Source organism: Dendropsophus ebraccatus, chromosome 2 (assembly GCF_027789765.1).
Source record: "Dendropsophus ebraccatus isolate aDenEbr1 chromosome 2, aDenEbr1.pat, whole genome shotgun sequence".
Classification (NCBI taxonomy): Eukaryota; Metazoa; Chordata; class Amphibia; order Anura; family Hylidae; genus Dendropsophus; species Dendropsophus ebraccatus.
In genome coordinates this window covers 93,230,031-93,252,762 of record NC_091455.1, presented here as the reverse complement: position 1 = coordinate 93,252,762, position 22,732 = coordinate 93,230,031, and the positions used below count along the sequence as shown (strand labels likewise).

At 42.0% G+C, this 22,732-nt stretch overlaps 1 protein-coding gene across 1 annotated transcript in view; it reads right to left on the bottom strand.

Annotated features, from left to right (window-relative positions):
* Positions 1-21,577, bottom strand: part of MCUR1 (mitochondrial calcium uniporter regulator 1) — a 36,962-nt gene extending 15,385 nt beyond the window's left edge. Inside the window, exons 1-8 of the mRNA XM_069960169.1 lie at positions 21,241-21,577; positions 18,906-19,022; positions 18,715-18,818; positions 17,988-18,089; positions 16,018-16,059; positions 13,013-13,084; positions 8,450-8,503; positions 2,245-2,359 (exon numbers count right to left, since the gene is read on the bottom strand). Of these exons, the coding sequence (XP_069816270.1) occupies positions 2,245-2,359; positions 8,450-8,503; positions 13,013-13,084; positions 16,018-16,059; positions 17,988-18,089; positions 18,715-18,818; positions 18,906-19,022; positions 21,241-21,343 (709 nt within the window). The 5' untranslated portion in view covers positions 21,344-21,577. The remainder of the gene's footprint in view (positions 1-2,244; positions 2,360-8,449; positions 8,504-13,012; positions 13,085-16,017; positions 16,060-17,987; positions 18,090-18,714; positions 18,819-18,905; positions 19,023-21,240) is intronic.
* Between the last annotated feature and the right edge of the window lie 1,155 nt (positions 21,578-22,732).

The window sequence follows — 22,732 nt, the reverse complement described above, 5'->3', positions numbered from 1 at the left end:
GACTTGAGGAACATAGATAACATGTTAGTCTTACCACAGGGCAAACAGCGTAAGGGTATAAGCACACACACCGTATACGCAGCATATTTACTGCTGCGATACGCAGCAAATACGCAACAAATACGCAGCAGATTAGATCTAAATAACTGAACACAGCATCAAATCTGCACCATCAAATCTGCTGCAGATCTGCTGCGTATCTGCTGCATATACGGTGTCTGTGTTTGTACCCTAAGGGTACAAACACACATGGCTTATACGCTGCGTATTTACTGCTGCGATACGCAGCAGATTAGATCTAAATAACTGAACAGAGTATCAAATCTGCTGCGTATTTGCTACGTGTGTTTGTACCCTTAGGGTACAAACCCACACACCGTATACGCAGCTTATTTACTGCTGCGATACGCAGCAAATACGCAACAAACACGCAACAAATACGCAGCAGATTAGATCTAAATAACTGGACACAGCATCAAATCTGCACCACTAAATCTGCTGCGTATTTGCTGCGTATCTGCTGTGTATACGGTGTGTGGGTTTGTACCCTAAGGATGAAACCTTTTTTTTTTTATTTAACAGTGCAAATATCTTTCTTCTGTTTCTCTGCACATTTTATGGAAAAAATTAAGTATGTCATTGCAAAGTACAATTGGAAGTGCAAAAAAATAACACCCCATAAGGGTCTGCAGGTAAATAATGCAAGCACTATGGCCTTTTAAACAGCAGGAGGGAGCTCTAGGCTCCATCTCGTTTACACCCTCCCTTGCCGGGCTGCCAGAATGTGTTTTTCACCAAAATACCGTCCCCAGGAGAAAGGCCGGCCCCCAAACCAGACATAGCATGATGAAGTTTACAAAATGATATTGATGGTTTGGGGGTGGGTACCGGACAATACAGATTTGCTTTAAGCCTAGCATTTGCTTGTGTACCCATCTCTGGATGGGTTTATTTATAGGGAACCTGTCACCCGGGATTCCAACGCTGAGCCCGCCCAACCCCCGGTGCAGCCCCGGATACTTACTTTTTGCTGCAAGTCCTGCTCCTGGACCCAGTCCCCAGACGGAGATATTGCCGCCAGAAGGTGAGTGTGCGCTGTATGCAAATTACACAAGATGAGTACGATGCGCATAGAGAATGACTGGAGCCGTCATTCTCTATGGGCGTCAGACTCCTCTCTGAAGCGTGCGCCCACGGCTGCCAACGGCAATAACTCCGTCCCAGGACCGGGTCCTGGAGCGGGACTTGCAGGAAAGGGTAGGCTACCGGGGGGGGGGGGGGGGGGCGGTATGGCGGGCTCTGCGTCGGAATGCCGTGTGACAGGTTCCCTTCATATAAATGGTGACCACATGTAATAGTTTTTTTCTCATTTTTGGGTCGGGGCAGTTAATCCTTCGCTTTATTTTTTTGCCTCCTTACTTTCTGCCCTTCTGATGCAACAGGCTTGAAGTTAATTTTATGGTGTGTATACTGCTGTTCATTGCTTTTTTTGTATGTTTTATAGGTTTTGCTTTTACTTTCAAATCTTACATGGTTTTGTGTTTATGCCACTACCCCAAAATGATGCTTCCTTTTTCTTATTGCTTCCTTTTTTTCATACAAAATTAGTAAAAAATGTATGTGTTGAATTTAGCAAAAATGGCCTTATCTTCCATTGTTTTTTTTCTTTACTGGAGGAATTATTCATGGCAAACAGGTCTGTGGTTTGCAAACAAAGATGAGGACATAGAATGTAATCTAGATTATTCATCAGTAAGCTTATAATAAGTAACTACCTGCATAATCATTTTGCCCATTTGAACTTTGCTGATTTGTATATAGGTTACCAATTCTCCTCCCGTTAAGTATCTGGTGTATTTTGGGCCAGCATTGGCAGCACTACAGCTTAAATTTTTGTATGTTTTGTTTGGAGAAGGAAAGCAAAAACAAAACCAGTTTTCCAAGCAAGTTTTTAGTAATATAAGTAGTAATATAGAAGTTATATACTACCAATGCTCTGATGCAAACATTTCACTGTTGCAATATCAGTCAGTTTTCACCCAGCTCCAGCAATGTTGTGAAAAAAAGTCACATGTTAACATACAATGTCATCGTTTGAGCTGGTAAAGAAGACTGTCATGGGACTAGGAAAGCGCCAGCACAGGATTGGCTAGAGATTAGTAGGGGGAATATTATTGCTTATTTATCGCTGTTTGTAAAAAATAAAAATAAAAAAATCTAAATTCAGATATAAAAGAAACTCACCTGCAAGGTATTTGATGGTATCAAGTTTATTTGATTCTAACATAGTCTTTATTCCTGCTACTTCTGTGTCAACCTTCCTTTTTGTTTGTGTTAGAGCTCTATCTTCTTGGGAATGCTGAAATCAAACCAAGTTCAGTTACATAAAAAAAAAAAAAAACGCTCTAATTTTTCAATGTATATGGGCATAAACCTACAGAAAACATACTTTAAAATAATTTAAATTAGAAAAAGCTATATACATTTATAATTTAAGAGGTGCTTAGAGAACTCATGTACTTAGCAGTAACTTTTGACATGTCCTCAAACATGTCAAAAGTTACTAATAGCACAAGGCCTCATTCCTGAGACCTGCTGCAATCCTGAGATAGGGTGGGTTCAGACTGAGGAATTCTCGCGGAAAATGTCCGCGAAATTCTGTCAGCTGTCCGCCCGCACATTTGGGCCCCTTTCCGCCGCCCCCATAGACACCATCCTATGGGCCGGCGTATTCCGCTATACATGACATGACACTTCTTTCAGCGGATCGCGGAATACGCCAGCCCATAGAACGGTGTCTATGGAGCCAGCGGAAAAGCGCGTGCCCGTGCGGGCGGACAGCTGACGGAATTCCGCAGACATTTTCTGCGAGAATTCCTCAGCCTGAGCCCACCCATACAGCAGGAGGAATCAAGAAGGTCTCTCCCTGGTTGTAGATCGAATCCAACTTGTTTTATAACAGTCTACAGAATGACAACGCTAAAATAGAATAATAGATATCTTTGCTAATTTATTGAAAAGAAAAAAAAAATGTTACAATATATACTACATTGCCATAAGTATCCAGGCCCTTTACTCAGTAATTAGCTGAAGCCTATGGCAGTGATTACAGCCTCCAGTCTTTTTGGATATGACACCACAAGGTTTACACACCGGGATTTCAGGTTTTCTACCATTCTTCTCTGCAGATCCTCTCAAGCTGTCAGGTTAGGCTAGGTTCACACTGCGTTTTCAGCATCCGTTTAACAGATCCATTTTTTTTTAACGTCCAGAAAAATAGGGTCAGCAACGTTTTTTGGTCCGTCAAAAAAAACTGATCCGTTTTTTTTTTTATAATGGAAGTCAATGGAAAAACGGATGCACACAAATGAATCCGTTTCTTGCAATCCGTTTTTCATGCGTTTTTTGCAAAAGACGCATGCGTTAAACGGATGCTGAAAACGCAGTGTGAACCTAGCCTTAGATGGGGAGCCTCAGTGGACAGCCATTTTCAGGTCTCTCCAGAGATGTTACAATTTATTAAAGTCAGAGCCCTGGCTGGTCCACTCATGGACATTTACAGAGTTGTCCCTAAGCTACGCCTGTTTTGTCTTGGCTGTGTGTTTAGGATCATTATCTTGTTGGAAGGTGAAAATTTGGCCCAGTCTAAGGTCCAGAGCACTCTTGACCAGGTTTTAATTAGGAAAATCTATTCAGCTTTCCCTTCATCCTGACCAGTCTCTCTGCCCCAGCCACTGAAAAGCATCTCATCATAATGCTGCCACCACCATACTTCACTGTAGAGACATAACACTTAAAATTGAGGCTTTCATTAGACAGTCTGTTTCACACAGTCTAAGAATCCTTTACATGATTTTTCTTTAAATGGGTTATCCGGATAGGAAAAACTGTATCTACGTATATGGTTTTTAAGTATATATAAAACATAAAGAAGCTATGCTTACCTCTCTGTGCTCGCCCGGTGTTCCTCGAAGACAATCCCACCTCCACTTCTGAGACAGACTCACCGCGAGGTTGACAGGCCACTCACCCAATCACTGACAAGATAGTGCCGCGGCCTGTGTTTGGCTGAACGGGCTGAAAAGTCCGTCTAGTAGGTGGAGGTGGGACTGTCCCTGGGGAAGCCAGAGACCTGTAGGAGGACACTAGGAAAGCACTGAGAGGTAAGCAAAGGTTTTGTTTATTGTTTCCCCATTCAGAATAACCCCTAAACTCCAGGCAGGCTTTTTATGTGTCTTTTACTGAGGAAAGACTTCATTCTGGCTACTCATAAAACCCAGATTAGTATATTGCAGTGATGGTTGATCTTCTGGAAGTTTCTCCCATTCACACACAAGATCTTTGGAGCTCAGCTAGGGTGACCATTGGCCACCACTCTTACCCAGGCCTTTCTCCGCCCAATTGATTAGTTTGTTAGGGCAGTCAGCAGTGTGAGGTCCCAAACTTCTTCCATTTAAGAACTATGGAGGTCACTGTGCTTTTAGGAGCTTTGGGTGGGTTCACAATTAGGAATTCTCGGATAAATTCCGCAGAATTTTTGTTGCCTGTATGCGCGCATGGCTGCGCGCCTTTCCGCCGCCTCCATAGACACCATTCTATGGGCCGGCTGATTCCGCTGAAAGAATTGACGTGCAATTATAATATATATCTATATATCTATCTATCTATATTTTATATCTATATATATATATATATATATATATATATATATATATATATATATATATATATATATTATAATATATTTTTAAACAGGATGAACAAGTTGTGAATGAGTCACGATTCTGCAATATATTATCAAATTATATTGTGTGATTCATTGGGCTGAATTGGATTTTGCATATCATTTAGAAGTTACGTGGAAAAGCTTGCAGGTCCGGTCATTTATTTAGCCATTACACTAATGGCTCTTTTATTACACAGGCCGATTATTGTGCGATAAACCAATGTATAGTTTGAATTTATGCTGCGTTTAAACGTAACGATTATCGTGCGAATTTGCGCGATAACGATCGAATTTGAACGATAATCGTACGTGTAAACGCAGCGAACGATCAGACGACGAGCGAGAAATCGTTCATTTTGATCTTTGAACATGTTCTTAAACAGTCGTTGATCGTTCGCAAAAAATTTGCAGATCGTTCTGTGTAAACAGTCGTTCGCCGATTTAACCAATGTGTGAGATAGGCTTAAGCGTTCGCAAAACGATTGCAAAACGAATTTTCCGTACGATATATCGTACCGTCTAAATGCTGATCGTTATGAAAAAAAATTGTTACTCAGACATCGTTAATCGTACGATTGGGCCAATTATCGTTTCGTGTAAACGCAGCATTAGGCTCTAATCTGCTGGTGTTAATGCGGCAACGTCAAACCACAAACGACAAATCAATTACATGTTGCTGTTTGCATCTTTTTAGTTGTCCTTAAAATCATTGCTGTTAGCAGGGATCGTATTGTCGACTTTTTGTAGCAATTTATCTTGTCGTCTACACATCTATTGTTTAAAAGAAAAAAAAAAAATCAATGCATGTTGTTTGCAAAACAAGTGTGTGGCAATTTATCTGTACGTGTAAAAGGACCCCTAGTCTACATGTCACTAGTCAGTTGTGCATGTATATCAACTAGCCATCACTTACTGATAACATGCAGTGAAGGATAGGAGTATTCTACATTACACAATTTCTTGGCCACAGGCGGCTGCAAACGAGCACTGATCTGCAAAATTGGCGCTCATTTGCAGTGCCTTTACATGGCACGGGAAATCGAGCAGCAGGACAGCACAAACAATCTTTATATCATTTGTGCAGCCTTGGAAACTGACAGAAAAAATATTAATATATCAGAATCCTGTTCTCTGGCTTTCCTGTCGAGCTGCTGTATTTTCAGGCCCAGCCTTCTCCGGCTGTTAATCATTGTGGAGGAGGCGGCAGTCTGAAGGTACAGCAGCCTCATGGGAGAGCCCGAGAACAGGATGTCGGATCACAGCAGCACAGTAGGTAAGTATGTACTGCTGTGTGATCTGGAAACTGACAGCACAGATATTTTTATATCCTTGCTGTCGGTTTGCTTTATCCTTATCGGCCACACAAAGTCTGTTAGTTTGCAATTTTGATGGGGGGGGGGGGAGATTTGTGGTTTCATTAGATTGAGCATTTAAAAAGCAATGAAAAGTCTAAGCACTACCACTTTTCGATCTATCGATATGAACAACACAAAGAGAGAATCCAAAACATACATACATGGTATATTAGGATTAAATAAAAAAACAACAACAAGAAACCTTTGGCACGTAATGGAGGCATGTAAAAAGTTTTGATCGGTTGTGGTCTCACTGCTGAGACCTTAAGAAGAATGACCTGGGAGAAGTGAGCGGTAGCGCATTACACTCCCCCGCTCATAACAATCTCTCCCTTGGCAGCTTTATTATCAAGTCTATAGGGCTACAGGACAGAGATGACTGACAGCAGGGAAGTGAGTTGCGCTGCTATCTGCTCATCTCAAGTTTAGGCTGCATTCACATGTCTGTGATATACAGTCTGTAAGCTGACTGTATATCATGGACTGAACTCTTCAACTCCTATGGAACTCCCTGCATCATAGTTCATTATGATGCAGTGAGCTCTGAAACAGTTTAAGCTGTACACTACTGTTCTGACACAGCCATGTCATCATCAGAGCTTTAGTCTTACAGACATCTCAACGCAGTCTTTCAAATTCCAGAAACTAGACGTTAACCCATCATATGTAAAGGTCTAGCAAAAAGAGGCTAAATATTACCTACAGTGTCTCCTCTCACTATGCTGGCAATATTATAGAGAAGAGGGCGCTTATAAGCATATTTGGTGGGACTGTCATATAATCAAACCGTTTTTGGATAAAATAGAAACTGCATTCAAAAAAACTATCCTCTTCAACTACTCTTGGTACCCACCGTAACATGCCCAGATAACAAATGCCTTTGGCTACATTACATTAGGCACTAAAAAACTCAAACCTCTTTTTTGGCGCACACATGAGCAACCTCCATACACAAGTATCTAAACTCTCTAGACCCAAACACATCATGTTTATCTATGTGAACAATGAGTTGGTTCAAGGTTTACTGTCACAATGCTCTCTGCTGACACAACTGTCCGTCACAGGAACTGTCCAGACCAGTAGCAAATTCCCATAGAAAACCTCTCTTGTTCTCCACACTAGAATAAATGCACCACTTTCTGCAGGACATACAGCAGCTGATAAGTGCTGGAATACTTGAGATTTTTTAATAGAAGAAAGTTACAAATTTCTGGCACCAGTTGATGTGAAAGACATTTTTGTTTGCCCCTTTACATATATAATATTTATTGTTTACTTAGGTATTATGTTCTATTTTACAGCATATAATATGCTTTGTTTAGAATTCTATAAGGCTACGTTCACATTAGCATTTGACCATCCGGCACCATTCCGTCTACCTTTTCAGTTTTAGAGTAGGCAAAACGGAAACTGTCGGATCCGTTAAAATCCCCATAGATTCCCATGCTATTTTAGTGTGCTCCGTTTGCATGCAATCCGTTCAAGATCCGTTTTTTTGAAGGGAAAAAAAAATTGTGTTTGCAGTATTTTTTTTTCCGCTTAAAAAAACTGATCACGAACGGAAAGTGCACTTCCGTTTTTTTTTTTTACATTGTAGTCAATGAGGACGGATCTAAAAAGGAAGGTATTTTCGTTCACATCCATTTTTTTTTCATCCGTTTATGCACTGAGCATGCGCAGAAGCAGCAAGAAACCAAAGAATAAATAAACGGATAGAAAAACGGATGCTGACTGATGCAAATGGATGCAAACTGATGTACAAAAGTCTGTTTTTTTAAGCCAAAATACGGACCATTAAAAAAAGATGAACATTTTGCAATCAGTTTGCATCAGTCTGCTCATCAGTTTATGTTCATCCGTTAAATTAATATAGACGGATCCGTTAAAAACTAAGAAAAACGCTAGTGTGGCCGAGCCCTAAGTCTTCTTGTTGGATACCATATCTGTGCTGAAACTTATTATAGAGTTGTATACCTAGTGTTTAATTTCTGTGGATTTTGTTGTAGATTTGGTGCAGACTTTACCATCCACATTGATTTCAACAGGGATAACGACGATGTAAATTGACATCTGCAATCTGCAGCAGGTCAATCTGATAAATTTCTGCAGTGTGTAGACATGGAAAACCACATCTGTTTTGCTAGTACTGTAATCTGTGTGAATTTTCATGCGGAAAACATGCAGCAATTTTTTCTAGTGTGCATTTACCCTTCATCTTTAATTTGGATTGAAAGTCAGAAAGCATAGGGACTAATTTTCTAGAATTTCATAGCCAAAAGTAAATGTATAAGAAATGTCTTGGAGGGAATCTGTTGTGCTGACTGAAGTGAAGATGCTACTGTTCACTATGTATAAATGCAGTACTTACCATTTCTACTATTTCTGTCCGAAGTTCCACAAGTTTTCGCTCATTATCAGCATACTTTGTAAAAAAAAAAAATATGCATACATGAATATGTGGCCCAAAAATTACGTAAAAGAACGTAAAAGAAGATCATATTAAAAGATTTCCTTTAAAAGGGAAAGTAAAAAAAAAAATACTGTTTTTTTTTCTAGCTAGATATAACTGTGATATCATTTCATTTGATATTTGATCATTAGATGACAGATGAATTCAAGTATGTGTTGTTAAAAGAGCCAGTTTAGCAATGGAAACTGTAGAAATAATAGGCCCAATGAGAGCTAGCCTGCGGGGTAATAACGCTGCTATGGCATAGGGTGGCAATTGTGGCCACCTTAGACCTTAACAATAATAAAAATAATAGTATAAATAATAGTATAAAGCGGTACCAAAACAAATCACTGCAGCACTCCAAATAGTGAAGAAAAAGTGGTGGTTTATTCAATCCATGAAACAGAACCGTGCAATGTTTCAGTCTAACAACATAGACTTTTTTCAAGCAAGTGAGATCTATATTGTTAGACTGAAACATCACACATTCCTGTTCCTTGGATTGAATAAACCACTTTTTTTTCACTATTTAGAGTGCCCCAGTGATTTGCTTTGGTATCTATACCAGTGAACTCATGTGGACGGCAGGCACCCGCTATTTTTTCTACTTTCAACAAGTTCTGTGCCATTTTTGTCTTTTTGCTGCGTATTAAGAGGTGGCTAAATATTTTTGCATATACAGTGGTCCCTCAACTTACAATGTTCCTTTCTGGATTATCATAACTTGAGACCAGACTCAATATACAATGCAACAAACAATCAGGATCCACAGAACATGTAAATAACTAGATGACCTTTTATTGGTATAACCCAAGTATTCCTGAAGTGCATGCAGTGATAGGCTGTCTAGTAGTGCCTCTCTATACAGTGTGATACTACATGTCCTGTGCTGCTAGTTATCTGTGCCAGGATGAGTTGCTCCTTTGGGCACCAGGTGAGGGCAGCTTAATTTTATTTTTCTGGGAGCCTGTGTGATCTGTACAGGACCCTGGAAATGCTTTTGTCCACTACACAAAGTAATTTACACAGTCTCCAGTAGCACTTTCTGACTGTTGCATGTAAGGACTTGCTTTATCCATATTAGTTAGTTGCTTATTTTCCTTTAAAGCTTCATTTCCCCCTTTTTAGGATGACCGATTATGGGGCTTCAGACCCAATTACTAGTTTTCCACAGAGTTTTGATCTCAAGATACAATATTTTCAAGATACAATGGTCCTCCTGAAATTAAATAACATTGTAACTTGATGGATCACTATACGTTCATTTAGCAAACCGTAAATCCTTCTCCTTAGATGCTGCTCTCTCCCTCCCATTGTTGACAGATCATTGTCTAGGTTACTGACTACCGCTCTACACACACACACACACACACACACACACACACACACACACACACTATAGCTATATATACACCAGCCAGGCCACTGCTTTTAGAGCAGAGTGGTGGTCAGTAACCTAGACAACGAGCTGTCAACTATGGGAGGGAAAGAGAAGCATATTAGAAGGAAACAAGTTTGCTAAATTAATGTATTCACAAAAATACAGTGGTACCCCGGTTCTCAAACTGCTTGAAACTCAAACTGTATTTTCAAGGAAAGTTTGCTTTGGTTCTTAAAATCTTCCTCAGTTCTCAAACACTTTTTGGGCTCCCAGTCTTGAAGTACTCGGTATCTGAACATTTTTGCGAGCGTGGATTGTGGGTTGTACCTAGTGAGTTTAGCACTGGTGAGGCTTCAGATACAGTACAGCACTGTATAAGACTGCTGGAGTGCATATACAGTACAGTAGTAGTACAGTCAGTGTACCACCATCTCCCATCCTGTACTGTATAATACTGCTGGAGCGCATATACAGTACAGTAGTAGTATAGTCAGTGCACCACCATCTTCCATCCTGTACTGTATAAGACTGCTGGAGTGCATATACAGTACAGTAGTAGTACAGTCAGTGCACCACCATCTCCCATCCTGTACAGTACTGTATAAGACTGCTGGAGTGCATATACAGAACAGTAGTAGTAAAGTCAGTGCACCACTATTTCCCATCACCTACAGTGCTGGGGTGGGGGGGACTCTATACAGTAAAGGATGAGTGAGGAGTTGGTGACTACTGTACTATAATTGCTGGTTTTGTTGAAGGTTTCTTGTATATAATGCACTGTACAGTATAGTGCTGTACTGTAGAGATTACATATATTACCCATATATTAGATTCAATGTAATATATGGGTACTGTAGGTAATTATTGGTGAGTGCTGGGACCAATTAAGAATATTTACATTATTTACTATAAGAAGACACTGCTCGGTTCTCAGACTGCCTTCCGGAACCAAATAGGCTCAAGAACCAAGGTACCACTGTATTTACCTTGACAACTCTTACAAGTATAACTATTAGGGGGGATAGGAATACCCTTTTATAAATGGGGCAAACATATAGATATACTACTATACAAACAAACTATACAAATACGCTATACAAATAAATAAACAATTATTACCATGTTACTAAACATCTCTAAATATTGGACAGATCTACTTGTACTTAATAGATCTTTTCAAGGTTGAAAAATTCAAGTTTAGTTTGCACGTGAAGGGGGGCAGTTATTAAGACCGATGTCTTAAATTAGGCCCCACCCCACTCACTCCGCCTTGCCGCACCCCCTCCCACTTGCCCATCAGGCAAGAAGGGGGTATGGCTGTCATGCGCCACAGAGAAGGTGAGAACCTGTGCCTTCCGCATAGTTTTGATGAAATACGCATTCTCATACATATCACTTTTCACTTGCAGCATATTGCCCATTTTTCTATTGAAATGGGCTTTTCTATTTTAGTTTGTTATGTATAGGGAATAACAAGCCAATTGGTGGGGGTCCAACCCCCCAAAAAATTGTCCCCAAAAAGAATAGAACACACCAGAAGTGTGTGGCCGGTGCTCTATTTATTCTCTATAGAGAGGCCCTATTTACAATTAATAGAGCGGTAAGCACAAATGCACAGCGGGCTTTATTCATTCTGGGAACAAAAGGATAGATAATAACAAGCTGAGATTGTTATACTCCTTTAACCCTTTGAGGACCAGGGCCAAAATGACCCAGTGGACCGCGCAAATTTTGATCTTAGTGTTTCCGTTTTTCCCTCCTCCCCTTCTAAGAGCTCTAGCACTTTCAGTTTTTTATCTACAGGCCATGTAAGGGCTTATTTGTTACAGGAATAGTTGTACTGTGTAATGGCGTCATTCATTTTACCATAACATGTATGATGGAATTCCAAATATATTATTTATGAAGATATAAATTGGTGAAATCGCAAAAAAGAATGCAATATGGTAACGTTTGGGGGGTTCCTGTGTCTACGTAATGTAATATATGGTAACAGCGACATGATACTATTATTCTATAGGTCAGTCTGAACACAACCATATGCAGGTTACACAGATTCTCTAATGTTATATATGTATTTTTTAATGAAATCCTTTTTTTTGGCAATTAATTATAAATAAAATGGGACTATTGTGACGCTTATAACGGTTTTATTTTTTCACCTACGGGGCTGTATGGGGTGTCATTTTTTCCGCCATGATCTCTAGTTTTTATTAATACCATATTTGTGAAGATCGGACGTTTTGATCACTTTTTATTAATTTTTTTATATATATAATGTAACATAAAATCGGTAATCCGCGCACTTTTTCCCCTCTTTTCGTGTACGCCGTTTACCGTTCGCAATGACACTTGTTATATTTTAATAGATCGGACAATTACGCACGCTACGGTATATTATATGTTTATCTATTTATTTTTATATGTTTTATTTATATAATAGGATAGGGGGGTGATTTCAACTTTTATTGGGGGAGGGGTTTTGGGGTAGTGTGTTGGTGTTTTTAACTTTTTTTTTTTTACACTTTTGAAGCCCCTTTGGGGGACTTTTACATACATTAGTTTGATTTCTACACTGATGAATGCTATGCCATAGGCATAGCATTGATCAGTGTTATCGGCGCTCTGCTCATTGAGCCTGCCTGTGCAGGCTTAGAGTAGCAGAGCGCCGATCGGACCGCACGGAGGCAGGTAAGAGACCTCCAGCAGTCCGTTTTACCGATCGGGACCCCCGCAGTCACACTGCGGGGGTCCCGATCGGTAAGTGACAGGGGACTCCCCCTGTCACTTACACTTAAACGCTGCGGTCGCGCCGCGATCGCGGCGTTTAAGGGGTTAATGACACGCGGCAGCGCGATCGCTGCAGCGTGTCATTGCCGGTGAGGTCCCGGCTGCTCACTGCAGCCGGCCCCCACCTGCTATGAAGCGCGCTCCGCTCCGGAGCGCGCTTCATAGCGGGAATAACACCCAGGGCGTACAGTTACGCCCTAGGTCGTCTGGGGACAGACTTCCATGGCGTAACTATACGCCCTGGGTCGTCTAAGGGTTAAGGATTTAAAAAAATTATCAGAAATATAGACCACCAAAACAATGCTTACCATTTCTTTTACTCTGCTTTTCTCCAAATTAAAATCTAATTTGTTATTTGCACGGACTTTGGCAATTTCATCCTTGAAGGTAAGAAAAAAAAAAAAAATCATTTGTCAGTACACAGTCTTGTTTAAAAAAAGCTGGATGCAGCCCTAAGTAGTAATGGAAAATATGGATACAGTCATAGGCATAGACATGCTTGAGTTGTGTTCACCTCTAGCCACTTACACTCAAGCTTCCTCCATAAATACGGTTCAGGGAAGAAAAAGAGTGCTGCACCTCACACCTATGGCTGATACTAGTACCTCTCGGCTGCATAAAAAACATCAGAATTCTGTATGTGAATTGATCAAGCCACACTGCCCCATGTACCGCGTGCAGGTATCTGATACACATGGGTCCCTACACTAAGTCCACACTGTGCCAGTCAGCGACCACCACCCCCGCAGGCGTGCACAGTCAGGGAAGGGAGGCCATGGAACGGCCCTGCAACCCCCATGCCACAGGACCAGACCCAAAAATGCCACACCAAAACCCAGCCAGCGCGGTGGTACACGGGGCAATATGGCTTGATCAATTCATATACAGACACTCTGGTGTTGATTTTTAATATAGGCCTAGCGGCATTAGTATCAGCCATAGATGGGATGTGCAGCCGTTCCATTCTCTCCAGTTCGTGTTTCACAGTTCTCCCTCTCTGAACGGCTCGCACTCACTTCTGTGAGAGCAGCAATGGTAAGTGTAATACCATATCCATACTGGTGTTGTTTGGGGGCAGCCTTCCCCGCCGGTGGTGCTGGCTGGGTTTTGGTGGGGCTTTTTGGGTCTGGTCCTGTGACATTGGGGTTGCAGGGCCGTTCCATGGCCTCCCTTCCCTGCACGTGCACGCTTTGCGGGGTTGGCGGTCGCTGACCAACACGGTGTGGAGTTAGCGTAGGGACCCGTGTGGACCAGAGGACCTGCGCGGTGGTACACGGGGCAATATGGCTTGATCAATTCATATACAGACACTCTGGTGTTGATTTTTAATATAGGCCTAGCGGCATTAGTATCAGCCATAGATGGGATGTGCAGCCGTTCCATTCTCTCCAGTTCGTCTTCCTCCATAAATGCAGCTGGCACATGGACTGATTTCTATTCCATTTTTATAGATATGAGATGGGACTAATGGCATTGATTTCCAAGGTCAGTCATTAGAAGTGATATCAGGAAAGGTATTATGTTCCCTCGCTTCCTGCTGTAATCTCAGAAGGGGAGGCGGGTACTCTATCACGGTCATCTAAGGCAGGTAAAAACATACCTGCATGTAGTGGCCAATGGCGGCATGTTGTTGCAGCATATGAAGATCGTGATACAGTTCCTACACCTTCAGAGGAAGTGGAGAACCAGCGAGCTAGGAAAGGTAATACCACATATGCAGCAGTCTTAGCTCATGAGCCTATGCTATACAGTACATGCACAGGTGACCCATGATGTAACTGTATGTCATGTGTCGTGAAGTGATTAAAGAGAACCAATCATGGACAAATGTTAAAAAAAATTTATTCCCTAATTAGATGTAAATCATCATTTTATTGACATTTGTAAATATAATTCATTATTTTTATTGCCACGTTTTTTAATTATTCACTTTTTACTTTCCTGTCTCGAGCCGGCTCTTTTCAAAAGAGGCGGCGCGAGACAGGAAACTCCCGTCATGCAGAGCGGCAGGAAAGGTTCCCATGATCCTTTGCCCGCCGCTCCGTTAATACACAGTGATCTCGCGCTATACAGCGCAAGATCGCTGTGTATTTTCTAGTCCCTCTTCTCTAATCTATTTATGAAGATACAGACTGCCTCTGCAGTCTGTATCTTTATACTTTACCTATCCTCTTCTTCGGTGCAGCAAGGCCGGCGCCGCCATCTTGATTACGTCACTTGCGTTCCAGCGGTGGAATGCAAGGCCCGTAATCAAGATGGCGGCGCCCGGCCGTGCGGCACTGAAGCAGAGGATAGGTAAAGTATAAAGATACAGACTGCAAATACAGTCTGTATCTTCATGAAGTCTATCTATGAAGATACAGACTGCCTTTGCAGTCTGTATCTTTATACTTTACCCGATTCTCTGTTCCCTGGCTGTTCCGGCGGCGGCGCCATCTTGATGACGTCACGCTGGAACGCACCGCTGGAATGCAAGTGACGTCATCAAGATGGCGGCGCCCATTGGAACAGCCAGGGAACAGAGGATCAGGTAAAGTATAAAGATACAGACTGCAAATGCAGTCTGTATCTTCATGAATAGACTTAGGGAGAGATATACTTTCATAATAGGGACAGTTAAATTTAGGTGATTGGTTCTCTTTAAACAAGACAAAGAATCTTTGTTGTTAATAGCAACCAATCAGACCTCAGGTCTAATATCTCATTCTGCCATTTTAAAAGCTGCTCTGTTCTTGGCTGCAGTGGAAAACAGAGCACATTCTTCAGTTTTTTGATACATGTTTGATACAGAGTTTTCGAGTACTCTCTGAATAATCTACATTATAAGGCTATGTTCACACACCGTACTTTTTATGAAAAGAACGGCCGCTGTTTTCAATTTACACAACAGCCATTCTTATCATTATGAAATGATTTGCATTGAAGTCAATGCAAACAACAAATGTTGTTTACACAATGTTGCGGACAATGGGCATTGTTTGACAAAGCCATAAAAATGAACATGTCAATAATTAACGGCCGTTGTTTCACAAACAATGGCTGTTGTTTTTAGTTGTTCACACACAGTACTTTTTTTTTTTACCTGTCCTTTGCATTAATGCCAATGGAATTTTATTACATGACACACCCAAACGGGACAGTTGCAATTATAGAGCTAAAATAATGTTTCTACAGCTCACACTGCAATGTCAGCTGTAGGAACGTGCTAAACAATGGCTGTTGTTTTGAGTGCCAAACAATGGCAATTGTTTGTATGTTGTGTAAACATTGCCTAAATGTAGAAGCTGGTTAATAAATTGAAAACAACACTCACAATCGACTGTTTCTTCAGTTGTTCTAGCTCACTCTTTAATTTCTAAAAGAACAAAAAAAATGCAAAAGTTATCTGTTCTGAATATAAAACGCTATTAAAGATTAAAAAGGGAATACTAGCCAGAATGAACATAAAACAGACCAGTATTCCATACCTGGTGATAATGTTTGTTTTACTTGGAAGAGATAATGACTTTTTTCCCTTTCATTGAACTGCCAGCAGTGCAGCAGACGACTACTACTACTGAACCATACTATCTAAACGCCCTATTACATGGAACGTTTATCGCCTGTATTTGGCCGAAAGTCGTCCCGTGTAATAGAAGGCAACGATCAGCCGTCATGAACAACATGAACGTTGCAGTAGTTTGTCATTCGACATAGGAGCGGCAGCAGCAGACCGCCGCTATCCTCTATGGGCTGCCCAGACGATTTAGCGATCACCCGGGCAGCCCCCCCACAGCAGCAAACTGACAGCCCTCATTCGCTCCTCCAGTCACCCTGTGTAATAGGGGCTTAAAGCCTTATTCATACGTTCAGTGTTTCTCCCAGGTCCGCTATTTTTACGCCATGATCCATACACCCACCCATATCCTGGTGCATCCGGTCACATTCATGAAAAACATGAATCCCATAGACTTCTGTTGAGTTATGACATGTCCTATTTTTTCCCAGCACGGATCGCAATCCAGATCACAGAATCGACCATCTGAATAGAATCATAGGATTCAATGACCCCTAAAATTGTCTGTGGTCATGGATCCACGATCACAGACAATTTCACGGAAAGTGTGAATGCAGCCTAATACCTTAAAGGGGTAGTGCAGTGCTCGACATTTATTCACTAAATAACACACATTACAAAGTTATACAACTTTGTAATGTGTTATTTAAGTTAATGGCCACCTTCCCAGTGTTCCCCCCAACCCACAAGTGTGGTGCATTATACTCACCGCATTACTGTTGACCCCAGCCGCCATCTTTGGACAATGACGTAATCTTCAGGAGGCCGGCCGGACAGCTCCAGCCCTCTCTCATGCCAGCTCCAGCCCTCTCTCATGCCGAGGGGGACCGGCGTTAGAGAGAGCTGGAAGACTGGCCTCTTGAAGATTTCACTTTCCCAAGATGGCGGCCGGGGTCGACAGTAATGCAGCGAGTATAATGCACCACACTTCCGGGGGTGGAGGGGAACACAAGGAAGGGGGCCATTCACTTAAATAACACACATTACAAAGTTGTATAACTTTGTAATGTGTGTTATTTAGTGAATAAATGTCAAGCACCGCACTACCCCTTCAAAGTTTAACAAGCAGCTTAAATTTGAAGATTTTTGCAATTAAAATCAAGGTTTCTGTGGAGGCATTGTCTTAAGGTGTCCATTCACATGAGGTAAAGGATACCCAACCACACCAATCACCAGGATCATGGGGGAAATATTTAGGTCAGCAGACTCACTTCCAATGGCGGACATATAAAAAAGAAAAAAAGACCCGGCATGTTGGATATCAAACTACCTTTGCTCCTGTGGGAATTATGCTGGTGCTTGATGGGTCTTAAAGCAACACAATCTATGTTTTCTGTTTGAAACACATGCCCACTTAGCTGAACTGAGTGTACAGCTGTATGGTGGAGTAAGAAGGCACATGCTCCTTCTCTCTACTGCTGTATTCTCCGTTCTTGTTTCAACAGTTACTGATTATAAAGCTCAACAAAAACACATACATGCATGAATAGCATAAGCTTAATACAAAAAAGAAAATATATGATACTTTACCCAATTTTTCCAAATATTTAGATTTTTTTTAAAAATGCTTTGCCACTAACAAAAAGTACAATATGTCACGAAAAAACTCTGAATTTCTAGCATACACTAAAGCATCATGGAGCTAAAGCGAGACAGGTAAGATTTTGAAAAATGAGCTTGGTCATTAAGGACTAAACTAACTGCAGCAACAAGGGGTTAAACTGTACCTCATTTTCTGTTCTGAGAGCTGAAAATTCACTTTTCTCCAGAATGATCATGTCCTTTTTTGCAGAGGCTATGTGTGACATGACCTGCTGAAGACTGATCTCCTGTAATAAAAACGGACCCGCAATTAGTTTTATAGTAAACTAGTAGCTAAACTATGTATGCTAGTGGTGTGTGTGTGGAGAGTTTAACACTGTCCAGACTCTAGGCAATATAAACTATCCATCCCGTTTTTGTCTAAAACCATTTACCTGGCAACTATATGGCATGGTGTATGTAGCTTCTGTACGGCTAGTTATCTGGGCCCTATAAAAGGTCATATTATATCATGTGGTTTTGAATTGTCTGGCTTGCAGGGAATGATGCCCTGATTAGTCTGACATTGATCAATTACATTACAGTGTTTGGAATCACGGCCTTAGTATATACACTGTTTACACTATGGCCAGGGTTCTTTGCGGCTGCAGAAAATAACTGACAGGTCTATTTGGTGCGGCTGCTATTCAGTAAACAGCAGCCATACAAAATAGCCTGTACTCATAGTGAGAAGTACGGTTCCGGGCCATACTTTACATTGGGCTCTACAGCAAATTGGAGCACGGGCACACCCCAATGTGCCTGCATTCCAATATAAATAAAGTGATGTTTATCCGGCCAATACAGCCAATGCTCTTGCCATGTGTGACATATACCTAAGACATTGGTAGCCCTCAAAGTCTTGTGTCTAACCTGCTGTACTTTGGAAACCATGTCTTGATTTATGAGGTCCATGTTGGTGTTCATAATTTTTAGTAATGCTGACACAATCACCTCTGACTGCTGGGTTGTGAACCCTAGGAAAAAACATATGAGATGATAAATCTGAAGACATAATGAACCATAATACAGGGTACAAAAATAAGCCAAGTGAATAAAGTTACCTCTGGCTTCCAGGATCTGAACAACAGCATGAGTATCAAAATAGAGCTTCTTCCCCACTGATGAAAATGCAGTCCTTTTCTGTGGGTGCCTTGCCGAGGAACCCAATATGTTACATGCTGTAACAGAGAATATGCATATATACTGTGACAGTAGTGACGCCACACTACAGTTCTAAGCCATAGGGACACTTCCAACATCTTATGGAATTCCATACAAAACAATCCCCTAACCTTCCAACATAAAAAAAATTACACTGATAAAAATATTTATATAAGTAAATGGGTCTAAAACAATATGAGTTGTAAAAAGGAGAGTATACAAGCCATAAGACTTCATGCACACAGCAGATCATGTATGGGAGCATGCAGACGCAGTAAGATCTCATGGGCTGTGGCATATTAAAGTGTAACTGTTGTTTAAGTTAACCTTTCAGGAGTAGTGAGAGCATGTGAGGTGCAGCACTATATCTGTATTCTATCTTATTTGTATAAGGCATTTTTTAACCGGTTTCCCCTCTGTAGGCTTTATCTCTAATTTTAATCAGTTACTGGGCCAGTGGGAGCAGCCTGACCTCTATGAAGGCCCCATACATGACACACACACACAGAAGTCTTGTTCTTCTATCTTTTTATAGTACACTATCAGAAGCAGTAGCTTGGATGACATTATACAGAAGTACTGAGCAGTGTAAGCTGTAAATCTAGCACTCGGGTGATTTCTAATACTACCGGTGAACTCGTACTTTCTAACACTTTAAATTAAAGGGAACCTGTCACCCCCCGTGCCGGGGTGACAGGCTCCCGACCCCCCGTTAGAGACCCCTATACTTACCTCATCCCGCCGGGTCCTGCTTCTGGATTCGGTCGGGTCCCAGAGATCTCAGCCGCTGCAGCCCGGCGCGCGCGCTGACAGATGAGTCCAACGCTCATAGAGAATGACGGAGCGCTGGACTCTCCTGTCATTCTCTATGGGTGTTGGACTCATCTCTCAGCGCGCGCGCCGGGCTGCAGCGGCTGAGATCTCCGGGACCCGACAGAATCCAGAAGCGGGACCCGGCGGGATGAGGTAAGTATAGGGGTCTCTAACGGGGGGTCGGGAACCTGTCACCCCGGTCCGGGGGGTGACAGGTTCCCTTTAAAGGGGTTATTTGATGTTAGAAAAACACGTTTACTTTCTTTGGGAGACATCAGGAGTCTTGACTCCAGTATGGGTGCAGGTTTTGCAACTTTTGGAACAGAACTGCAGGTTTGTCTGCCTTTTATATTAAAATAAAGGATCTTCATTAGGATAAGGGTGAGTGCGGCTACTTTGTTTTCATTACTTGGACATTTGAATTACTCTATGGTTGAGTGTAAAACAAAAGCTTTGTCTTAGTCTTTTACTGACCAGTGAATAAAGTTCACGTATGATCTCTTCATATTATTACCGTACTAGTGATGAGTAGACCTGTTGAACTTTTTGGGTTAGGCAACATTCTCCAAACCTGAAGTCTCGGCATTTGTTTCCCCACGGCTGCAAAGGTTGGATGCCGCCATAGGAGGCTTGAAAAATACAAGGCTGGATGTAGAGATGACCGAATCGCTCATCTAAACAAAGCTAAAAACATTGTTTGATCAGTGCTTAACTCATCAAGCCGGTGACCTTTCAGCACTGCTCCACACCCTGCCACTCCTCTCAGGATGCCAGGAAAAGCTGCATCCAATCCTGGGAAACTTCTCCCAGTTTCCCAGGATTGGATGCAGCTTTTCCCCAGCACCCGGGGTGGAGCGGCAGGGAGCGGAGCAGCGCTGAAAGGTCACCGGCTTGATGACAATGTTCTTAGCTTTGTTCAGATGAGCGATTCCTAGATACAGCCTTGTGTTTTCCAAGCCTCCTATGGCAGCATCCAACTTCTGCAGCCGCCAGGAGTCAGATACTGAGTGTTATCCAGCACTACAAAAACATGGCCACTTTCCCCCTACTGTTGTCTCCAGTTCAGGTGTGGTTTGCAATTAAGCTCCATTTACTTCAATGGAACGGAGTTTCAAAACCCACCCAAACTGGAGACAAGAGTAGGGGGAAAGTGGCCATGTTTTGGTAGCGCTGGATAACCCCTTTAACCACATCCATACACACTAGCCCAGGTACTACAATGAAATGTCGCTCATAGCTACCAATCAGGACACTTCACATGGTTGCCTTGGGCAACACACTTCCATCCTGTGGGCCTGAATTCTCTGTGCACACATTACTTAGCCTGTGAGAACATATCCAAGGAGCTGCTGAGGTCTGATGACACTTATAGTTCCACATGAACCGCGGCTGCGCATGCGCCGGTAAGAAGCGGGCTCTCACCTCCATCGCGTGGCCTCTGTGTTGCTATGGCGCTCAAACGCCTCACACAGGAGTATGTAGAGCGCAGGGTCGGCTCCATCGCAGAACGTCCGCAGCCGAACATACTAAGGAAGCTATGGCCGCCGGCGACGTGCCCTGTCACCAGAGCATAGTTGTGACCTCTGCCGCCCGTCAGCTTCCTTCCGACTCCTCTCCGCTCACACAAGGCTTACTCATTCACTTAACAGACTCAGTCGTAAAACTCCATCGACATCGCCCAGATTTACATCTTTATTTGCGTTCAAAAGCAGCAAAGAAGCAATAAAGTTGTTACAAAACCTGACGCGAGGGTGGGCGTGTCTATGTGAATGACGTCACTGAGCCGTGCGCCGCTGTGCCTGTCTGCTGCACAGGAGCCATTTTGGAGGAGACATTAGTAAGCGTATTGCAGTGTGTGGGTGTAACCCGGCTCTCCTAGTACTGAAACTTTATTAGTCTGTGTTAACGCATCACGAGGATTAGACACGATTCTTTCCTTTCTTCTCATCTTGTATTCAATTTAGTAATTTGTGGGTAAAGGTAGAAGAGACCAGAGGCATTTCATCAGGGCAGCTGTAGCTCTTTCGTGGAGGACAGTCCCAGTAACAGGTGTTACCTGGGTACAACTCAGTCCACCCCCTGTATGGATTGTATTTACTTCTTGTAGACTCTTTATGACCAGTTATTTCTATATAGAGATGTCCTGATGTACTGGGACTGCCCCATGTGTCCTGCACCCCCTGTGCTGGCATCAGCATCAGGTGCTGCAAGGAGACCTTTAACTGTGAGCATCCACACTTAAAGGGACAGTGTCACATTTTTGATAATTTTTTAACCCTTTAAGGACATGGCCCATTTTCGTTTTTACGTTTTCGGTTTTTCCTCCTTGTGTTTAAAAGGTCATAGCACTTGCATTTTTCCACCTAGAAACCCACATGACCCCTTATTTTTTGCGTCACTAATTGTACTTTGCAATGACAGGCTGAATTTTTGCATAAAGTACACTGCGAAACCAGAAAAAAATTCGAAGTGTGGTGAAATTGAAAAAAAAAACGCATTTCTTTTATTTGGGGGAAATGTGTTTTTACACCATTCACCCTGGGGTAAAACTGACTTGTTATGCATGTTCCTCAAGTCGTTACGATTAAAACGATATATAACATGTATAACTTATATTGTATCTGATGGCCTGTAAAAAATTCAAACCGTTGTTAACCAATATACGTTCCTTAAAATCGCTCCATTCCCCGGCTTATAGCGCTTTTATCCTTTGGTCTATGGGGCTGTGCGAGGTGTCATTTTTTTGCGCCATGATTTGATCTTTCTATCGGTACCTTGATTGCCCATATACGTCTTTTTGATCGCTTTTTATTACATTTTTTCTGGATTTGATGCGACCAAAAATGCGCAATTTTGCACTTTGGGATTTTTTTGCGCTGACGCCGTTTACCGTACGAGATCAGGAATGTGATTA